Source organism: Crocodylus porosus, unplaced genomic scaffold, assembly GCF_001723895.1.
Source record: "Crocodylus porosus isolate Cpor-Errol unplaced genomic scaffold, CroPor_comp1, whole genome shotgun sequence".
In the NCBI taxonomy this organism is placed as follows: domain Eukaryota; kingdom Metazoa; phylum Chordata; order Crocodylia; family Crocodylidae; genus Crocodylus; species Crocodylus porosus.
The window spans coordinates 2,270,525-2,279,731 of record NW_017728919.1 but is presented as its reverse complement, the minus strand read 5'-3'; the positions used below and the strand labels follow the sequence as shown (position 1 = coordinate 2,279,731).

The following is a 9,207-nucleotide window of genomic DNA, read 5'->3' as shown; positions in this document are numbered from 1 at the left end:
ACCCCCTCTCCTTCAAAGAAGAGCCTGAAGATGAAGGATCTTAGCATGTCAGACCTTTCACAAAAGGAACATTTCCCAGCAAATCTGAACCTCAAGGAATCTAATCCAACCCCTAGCAGAGACACCCAGGTGTCCTCTCAAGAGTAGCACCTGTGTGTGGGGCAGGGGCTCATTCAGCTTCAATGCAGGTATGCCCCGAAGAGAGAAAGCACAGTTTACCCATGAACACGCAGGCTTCTTGGTACCATATGCCAGGCTGCCCTGAGGTCCCATCACACACAGGGACTGATGTGCCAGTGTCAGAGAATGGGGGAAATCAACAGTGTCAGGGTTGTTTTCATCACACAAACCCCAAGTGGCTGGCTCCTCCCCAGCCTGTGGCCCAGCCCTGGCCACGGCAGAGACCTTCCCAGTTACAGAGGCATGGGAGCAGGTGAGAGTTAAAAAGTCTCTACAAAGGAAACCGCCTGGACTGGTTCCCAGCAGACACCGTATCCTCGTGTCCACGTTCCTAATGAACAAGCTGTAAGTTACAAATGCAAAAAGCAGCCCTCAGCCTGTCCAGTTACACACACAGAAACCCAGCCCGAGCCGCCTGGGAAGCATTTGCAAGTGTCTGAGAACAGTGCGAGGGACATTTGTTTATTAAAACTCAAGATCCCAAAGAATTAACCAGCCCTTGGCTCTTCTCTGCAGAGCCGTGGCCCACGCCTCTGTTGGCGGAAAGAGGAACGCAAATACTTCCAATTATGGAGTCACCAGCTAAAAAAAAAAAAAAAGAGAGAGGGAAAAAAAATGTACAAATGAACCTAGGTCTTCCAGCAGACTAGGGTTGAAGGGGCTCACATGATGTGCTGCGATTCAGGTGCCGTTCAGCTGACTAATGGCAGGCTAAGGATCCAACACCTCTGAACCCTTGCAGCCCTGCGATGACAAGCCAGCCAGGCTCCCAGCACTGTCCCTGGGCAGGGTACAAGCAGCTGCTCACTGCTTTGCAGACTGCCTGCCTGGCTTCTTTTCCTGCTGCCCTCGGCCGCTGCCTGGAATCCCTCGGCCGCGGCCTCCGAACACACCTGGGGAAGAGGAAAGGCAGGGAGAGAATGACGCCAGTCAGCAGCAGTGGCCCCCAGCTCTGCAGACCCCTGCGTGACCCTGGAGGGCGAGCTCCCATTCCCCAGCCTCCTCTGCCAAGTCAGCAGAACCTCCCAAGCTCCTGCTTTCTAGCCACCCCCTCCCAACTAAAGGGGCTGGCAAAGGTTATTCCAAGGCTGCTACACTGACAGGAGCAGGGTGCCGTAGCCCTTACTAGCAGACTAAGCCGTGACTGTAAGCGCTAGGGGCTGTGTCTGTAGAAGGCAACAAGCGACCGAGAGAACCGACGCCCCGGTGAGACCAGGATGCTCCCTCTCAAAGTGCCCCATAAGGAATGGAGCAACCCAAGGGACGCAGGACTAAGCCACTGTCTAGGCCAAGCTGAAGAAGATACACGACAGACCCCTGCCTGGCTATGCCTGGCTTCTGCACCTGTCTGCATTGGGGACAAAGGGCAGGTGACTGGACACTGCGATGGGGTCCTCAGCCACATAGACAGCCGGTCAGCCCTGACCCAGCTGTGCCCAGAGCCGCTCCACTGTGCCCCAAACTAAGCTGGCTTAGTGTCAAACCTCTCCAGGGTTATTGGGGTGTGCCAGCAATGGGGGTATTCTGGGATTCACCCTGCCTACCCCTGCTGCAGGGATACCAGGCCTAGGGGGTGGGAGCCCAAGACAGGCCAGGCTGCCCATCTTCTACCTGGGGCCTTGCCGGGCAGTTACCACATGCTGCTTGTGCTCAGGGCCTCAAGTGAGGTGCTAAGTCCTCTCCGAGAAGCTGACACTGGACAATTGTGCTCCTTTCCTCCCCCCGGCCAACGGGGCAGGAGACCAAGGATCACCCATGTCGAGAACAATAATGCTTTCAACTCTATGCGCAACAACAGCCTGGCGTCTCCCTCCTACCATCTTAGTGAGGCGGCCTTCCCTCTTAATGCTTCCGTGACAGCAGCCAAGCTGTTTAGCTAATTAGCAAATGCTAAAGCTTCTTTCAAATATTCCATAAGCTAATTAAAGTTACACAAAGCATCAGGGAGCTCCTCCTCCAACGGAGAAGTCAACTTCACTCCCCACAAGGTAGATATTTCCACAGCGCAGGGCATGAGAGGAACTGCTTCATGCAACGTGTTTACCCAAACAGCCTAGAGCAGCTCTGCCAAGTGCTTTGGCCACCAGCGCAGGAGGGAGGAAAGAAAAAAGGCGCCTTCACGTTCTAAAGGTCACTTCTGCCTCTCGAGAGCTCGGAGGGAGCAGCTGCAGCCTGAGTTCTGTTCCACCAGATGCTGCCTGAAGCTCCTGCAAAACGGAGCCCCCTTGGCAAGCCCCAAGCTCAAGCCATCTGACTGCACGCAGCCTCCTACCCGCCCCTGCACCAGCAGCCAGAGATGAGGCTGCGCCAGGGACAAGCCTGAGACACTCCACGCAAACAAGGGTGTAACCCCTTCTCCGCAGCCCCGCAGCACCCAGAGCTGGGCTTGCATCACTGGGCACCTATGCCATGTCAGCACATGGGCCAGGACACCCGTTGGGGCAGCTTCACAGAGGGCCCACAGAAGGGAGCCCACAGCTTCACCAGGTCCCACGAACAACAGGTGGGGAGCAGGATGGGAGGGCAGCAGTCCCCGGGCCTGCAGTAGAGCTTGGGGACTGCTGGGCAGGGAAGGGAACCCCAAGCAGAGATCTCATAGTTTCATAGTTTCTAGGGTCGGAAGGACCTGAGTAGATCATCTAGTCCGACCTCCTGCCCCGGCAGGAAAGAGTACTGGGGTCAAATGAGGTGTTCACCTAACCTCTCGATGGCAGCTGCAGCCCTGACTGGTTTCTTGGAGGGTGGGGGAAGGGAGGGGCATTCAGAGAGGTAAGTGGCATTGCCGCCATGTAGCACACCCAGGCCCTTCTGGAGGAGGTACAAGAATGCAGACACGCAAGCCGGACTCTGCTCAGGGAAGAGATAAGGGGAGGGAACGGCAGGGCGCTCCAGGAGGCAGAGAACACCCCTCTCTGCACCAGTCAGAGCCCAGGCATGTTTAGGCACAGCCTCTTCTCACGGCCTCAAGCTGATGCGCCAATAAAGTGACAGCCTGACACTCGGGCAAGAAGCAGGAGTGTGCAGCTCACCCCAGACACGTCCCAACATGCTGGCCCCAGAGGAGTCTGCTGTGGTGAAGTTCAGGGAGGTGCCTGGTTATCTCCTACCCAGCTGGGCAAAGAGGCAGGACCCTCTGTCCCCTTGGCCCTCCCCAGGCCAATCTGCTTTGCTGACAGACCGACCATGAACTCACTCCTCAGACAGGCCCTTCACAGAACTGATCTCTCCCTCTCCCAGCGCTCGGCTGAACAGTGACAGCCAGAGCCTGGCTCCACCCCACCGATGCCTGAAGAACAAACAGCTCGTTACCTCGCCCGGTGCCTCCGGCTCCACGGCCCTTCTGCTGCTTCTGCTGCTGCAACCCACCGCGGCCCCTGCCCTTGGACACCACCTCCTCCTTCACCATGTCGATGATCTCGTCCGGGATGCGCAGATACTTGATGGTGCTGCCGCGAATGTAGCACTCTGGCATCCTCCAGAACTTGTCCCCGTCCTGGCAGGAAGAGTGAGGGTTAGGCTGGCACAGGACCCCAGCGCACGCAGCCTGCTCTAGGTACCCAGCTGGCCCCACTGTTTCAGGGAAGACAACTCTTTTAAAACCACGATGGGGCCTCATTGGCAAGGCTGGGTTTCTCCACAATAAATGCAAGCCCCAAACCTGGGGGAGGGGACTTCCCCATCTGCCTTTGCCATTTCAACACAGCAGCCCCAAGGCAGATGGAACAACCTCCACCACACATGCAGAGAGACAAAGGGGAGGGGAGAGGCCTTTCTCTACCACTACCCTAGGGATACTCTGCAGATCACTGACAGGGACCAAGAGCAAGGGTGGAAAGGAAACACGGGACAAAGGGAAACACAATAGCTTAGAACAGCCGATTTGCAGGCAAAAGGACAGGGCTTTGCTAGCAAAGGGAGATTTTCTGCTTGGGAGCCCCAGCAGGGAGGGGCCCAGCAGCTCCACCCCTCTGGCAGCATCCAGGGTGGTAATACAGGCCTCGAGGGCTGTGTTGATAGAGGCTCCAGAGAGCAGGGTGAACATGGGGGCTGATACCCACAGGCACATTTGGGAGGAGGCAGGGGGGTGCAGCAGCAGAGCCCAAAGACCAGGTTCAGAGCTAAGTCCTGGGGCTGCCCTAACATGCTTGGTTCATTTGCTTCCTCAGGAGAAGAGTTTCAAAACCTCCTGAGGACGCTGCCCCTGGAATGCGGCACCTAGATCAGCTCGGTGGTGGGAACAAGGGAAGTCACGGACATGGCTGAGCTGAACGGCTGCCCAGAACAGGCTGGCTCGTGATGTCACTGGAGGAGGGGAGAAGAGATCCCGCCCTGCCTTTGTTAACTTGTACCATGCTCGACATGGAGGAGGGAGCTTGCTGCTACACAACTCCCAGGACGCCACGGCACATGTGGACATCCGATTCTGGAATAACTCACTTGGGGTGGGGGGGCCTAAACAGGGACACAGACCTGGCTGCAAGCCAATTGTGCCCACAGGGGTTATCCGAGAGCTGCTTGCTTGGAGGAGCTGTAGCACATGAGGCAGGCACACTGGGAAAACAGCTCCCTTCCAAAGCCCGCTCAATCCTCCCCCACCCAGCAGCCCCAGCACCAGACACTGAAACCCATCAGGATCCTTCACTTCCTTGTTTCTGGATTCTGAAAAGCAAACAAACAAACCGCAGCACGGAGCCAGCCCAGTTTACTGCTCTGGGTGTAGCTCTGTGCCACCCAGCGGCTGACTCCAGGAAACTAGCTAGGGAGCCACAGCAGCGTGTCCCATGGAGGCCTGGCTGCCTTCTTCTCCCTGGCGTGTGTATTCTTTTAGGTGTCAGCTGCATCAGCACGAACAGCAGGGTGGCCACGGCCAACTCGCTGCTGCAGGAGAAACAGAGAAAGGGCAGCCTGGGGGGTCACTGCTTCTCACACCGCAGCAGTGCAAAGCCTCCCCCACTTCCTGCAGGAACTCCAGCAAGAGACAGCATCACTTCTGGCACAAGCATGCACGGCTGCGAAACCAACATGGCTCTGGGCCTTTACCACCCAGCTCCCAGGCTCTTACCCAAAGTCTTGACCATCCTCTCTCTTGATTATTTAATGGGGAAGGGGCCTTCCACTGTGGTCTACTGTAAGTCAGAGCCAGGCCAAGGTTATGCAGATTTGCCTTATGACAAGCCACCACACCCAGAGAAACAGCTCTTCTGGGAAGCAGCTACCTTGCTGTGGGATATTGCCCTTGCCTGGAACTGGGATACAATTCCCTGGGGTGGAGACAGATTTCCCGGGGGCTTGTATCATGACTGCCATGCTTTCCTCAGAGCCTCTGAGGCTTTGTCATTTCCCGCTAGATGCAGGTCAAGTGGGAACTGCTCTGGGAAGGACCTTCCCCTCCACAGACCTTGGTCCTCATAGAGTAACTCTCAAAAAGCTATTGCTGAATCCCCTCCAAAGCTTCTGTGACATCTCTGCCAGTGAGGAGCAGGATATTACAGGCAGGGAAGTGGCAGAAGAGATTTAGAAGCAATTAAAATTTGATTTTCATGCAACTATCCCCGGACAGACCAGGGGAAGCCCCCACAGTACACAAAACACATCCCCGCAGGATGAAGAGGCAGAGGTTCTCAGTGGGAACAGCCAGCTCCTGGGCTGTAGCAGAGGGCTGGGGATCAGGGTGTTTGCCTCACCACCCTATTAGGCAACCCCAGTAATGCAGTCTGATCCTGCCAGGCCAGTCTGCTGGATTGAACAAATAGGAGGAAGATTTCCCCCTGGTGGCAAGAGCCTAGTCAGCCAATAAAAGGAAACACTAATAGCTCTGTGTGGGTGTGAGGACTGTCCTAACAAATTGGTTTATGGACCCGTGTCAGAGACCAGGTTATTCCACAGGGACTGGCTCAGACTCATACAGCAAAACTTGGGGCTTATCATGCACATGGACATCAATTCAAACACAAGGTTTTCACCCATGCCAGCCAACAGGGAGCACAGGAGGAGCTTCTTTCATATTGCAGCCATGGTCCTTTGGTGATGCAGGGACATTGCAGTGTGAGGAGACAAAGAATAGAACTGTGCTTGAATTACAGCAAAGCAGGGCTGGAGGGGCCCTGCAAGGTCATCTAGGGAATATGGATGTTGGTAGAAAGAGTGCTGGCAGGGAGATGGTGCAGCACTGTACTGATTTTTTCCAGGTGCGAACTGCTCGGTGCCCTGGAGGAAGCCTGCTAATCCTTCTACCTTCACAGAGACACGAAGCAAGCCCTGCACTCAGTAATGCCCCACTGCAAGCCCAAGCACTTGTGATTGGTGTATCAATGACACAGCCTGTGCTGTGAAAGCACTGACAAAGCAGCACAACCAACCACCCCACTGCCCAGTCAGCAGGACGCACAGACTTCTGCCATCTGCAGTCTCCTATTGCAAGCCTGGCTGGGCATTGAAGGGAGCGAGGATGGACAAGTCGCGAGGATTACATGGTGTATCCCAGCCAGGCAGCACCTGATTGTGTTGAGCTCTGCAGGTTTCCCTGTAGTGTTGTCAAGAGAGAAGGCAGAAGCCCTTGCATGCCCTTGGCCAGGTGCCCTCAGGACTTGCCAGAGGAGGCAGACACCAGGCAAGCGCAGCTAATACAGGTAGGCAGAGTCGCTTCTCTTCATCACAAATGGTTTTCACAGACAGATGAGAGTTAAAAGGAAGTTGAACCACATAGGAACTACACTAATGAGACCAGTGTCTAGGAAAGGTGAAGCAGGATTAGCGCCAAGTGTGGCTGCACTGTGCAGCTGAGCCAGATTCAACACCAGCACACTGAGGCCTCCCACTCAGCAGCAGGGTAGCAATGGTCCAGGCAGATCCAGTCCGTCTCATGAAGTGTCCATGTCACCCTGTCCAACACGCGCCTCTTGCCCTCCTCCTTGGACCTCGCTTCCTCTGAATTTGAAGGCAAGGCACACCTCCTTTTGCAGTCACATCACCCAGCTTAGAGAATAGGCACTTCCCTCTCATGAGTTTATCACTAGCTCCTCTGCCTGTTGTAGCACGCGTAAAAGCGCTAATTTGTACTTGACAGACACTCACTTTTACATCTCAGGTGTTAAACTTTACAGGGAAAATACCCAACAGACTGACTGCTATCAGACATCTCTCACAGACACAAGCTGGAGCATGAGCTTGCTGGAGTGGAGCACAAGGAGCAACCAAACCAGCTCCAGCCAGCAAGGGGATTTCTGGGGCAGACCACCAGCAAAGGCAGATAAACAGGCAGCACTTACCCGGGATGTGCAGATGACTTCTCGGAGGTTGATGTTCATCCAGTTGTCGCAGCTTACCAAGTGACCATTGTAGGTCTCACCATTCTTCAATTCCACCAGCTGAAAACACAGGGAAGTTAAATAAAACAACCAGCAACGCAGGAAATGAATAGCAGCGATCACAGGCAACGTGCCCAAATCCAGGGTATACTCGGGTGAGAGGCTTCATCATCATCACGCTTCGGCGCACAGACTCGGTAGCAAACTTCCAGATCGGCGCATGATGATGAGGCTGTCTAAATCAGTCCGTGACAACCCCCCAGCCTGAACAGTCTATGATTTAGGAGAAAGTTCCTGCAGACGCCCGCCTCTGCTCCCTGGCTAGAGCTGCTGCCCTGCGGATAATGGGCCAAATCTCCTCCCGCAGGCAGACGCTGCTTGCGACTGCATTGGTTCGCCTGGGCTGCGGCAAGAGGAGACTTGCGCTCCCTGAGGCTGCACTCCAGGACACCAACCCTGCACCCGAGTCCTGGCCCGGGGCTAAGAGAGTCGGTCAATGCAATGAAAGCAATGCACCCCGAGGCAGCGGGTCTCGGTCTCCCGCACGCCAGGAAGGGCCGGGCCGCACTCACCATGGGGTGGTTCTGCGCCGTCTTCAGCAGCGACAGGGGCAGCTGCAGGGAGAGAGAGAGACGGGGTGAAGCCGCGCCCGCCCCGCACGACGGACCTGGCCCATGCGCGCAGCCCCCGTCCCGCACGCGCGGGGCCCCGGGGGAGGGCTGCACCCGCCCCGCGCATATGGACGCCTCCCCTCACCATGCTGCCGCTTCGGCCGCGCCGCTCCCACTTCCGCTTCCGCCGGCCTCGGCGCCGCCCGGGCCGCCAACGAGCCCGGCTGCCGGAAAGCGCCGCGCTGCCTGTACGACAGTGCCGCAACGCGCCTCCCACAGTGCACGGCGCGCCCCGCGGGTGTGTGCCCTCCCACATGTGAACCGCGGCACCGCAGGTGTGTACCCCGCCGCCCGATGTGCACCCCCCAAAAGGTACAACCCCCCAGATGTGCACCATCCCCCCGGATGTGCACCCCCCAAAATGTACAACCCCCCCAGATGTGCATCACTGCATTGCTGCGCACCACGGATGTGCACCATCTCCCCAGATGTGCACCCCCCAAAATGTACAACCCCCCCAGATGTGCATCACTGCATTGCTGCGCACCACGGATGTGCGCCACCAGGCACCCCACATGTGCATGGCTGCAGCTCAGCTGTGCAGCACTGTGCACTACCGCACCAGCAGCGGCGGCTCGTGCAGAGCGCTGGGAGCGGACCCCAGGCCGGAGACGCGGCGACGAAGCCGCAGCAGCGCCCCCTGCGAGCGGCGAGCCGGGCTCGCGGGCGGACGCTGCCCGGGGGCGAGGGAGCGAGCGAGTCGGTGGCCGCGCACGCAGCGGAGCGGAGTGGCTCTCGCTGCCCTCCGAGGCCCCCGCCTCGCCTCCCGCGCGCGTCTCGGGGCAGGGAGGCCCCGCGTTCAGCAGATCCTCCCGCGCGGCGGCCCCGCAGTGCTCCCCCCGCAGCCCGGCCCCGCACGACGCCCCGTCGGAGCCTTTCAAACCCTCCGACGTCTCTGCTCGGCGGCACCGACCCGGCACCGCGGATCCCACCGCGGCTCAGCCAGGATCTCACGGGGTCGCCAAGCCTCAGCCCTGGACTCACGGGGCTTCGCAATGACCGCAAGGGACCTCGCTTTTTTATTTTGGCAATATATCTATCACTCACCC

At 57.5% G+C, this 9,207-nt stretch overlaps 2 protein-coding genes across 2 annotated transcripts in view; one reads left to right on the top strand and one right to left on the bottom strand.

Moving 5' to 3' along the window:
• Window positions 1-617: 617 nt before the first annotated feature.
• Window positions 618-8,352, bottom strand: LSM4 (LSM4 homolog, U6 small nuclear RNA and mRNA degradation associated). Its single transcript, XM_019538363.1, has 5 exons — window positions 8,244-8,352; window positions 8,060-8,101; window positions 7,449-7,547; window positions 3,490-3,673; window positions 618-1,073 (listed from the first exon to the last, which is right to left on the bottom strand). The coding sequence occupies exons 1-5, from the start codon at window positions 8,244-8,246 to the stop codon at window positions 985-987; spliced, it is 417 nt and encodes a 138-aa protein (XP_019393908.1). The 5' UTR covers window positions 8,247-8,352; the 3' UTR covers window positions 618-984.
• Window positions 8,245-9,207, top strand: part of PGPEP1 (pyroglutamyl-peptidase I) — a 20,060-nt gene continuing 19,097 nt past the window's right edge. Inside the window, exon 1 of the mRNA XM_019538442.1 lies at window positions 8,245-8,346. Within this exon, the coding sequence (XP_019393987.1) occupies window positions 8,245-8,346 (102 nt within the window). The remainder of the gene's footprint in view (window positions 8,347-9,207) is intronic.

Coding starts and splice junctions, on each gene's coding strand:
- LSM4 (XM_019538363.1), bottom strand. Junction 3,674..7,448: donor AAGTCATCTGCACATCCCGG/GTAAGTGCTGCC, acceptor TCTTCCTGCCAG/GACGGGGACAAGTTCTGGAG. Junction 1,074..3,489: donor AGCCGGAGGCACCGGGCGAG/GTAACGAGCTGT, acceptor CCTCTTCCCCAG/GTGTGTTCGGAGGCCGCGGC.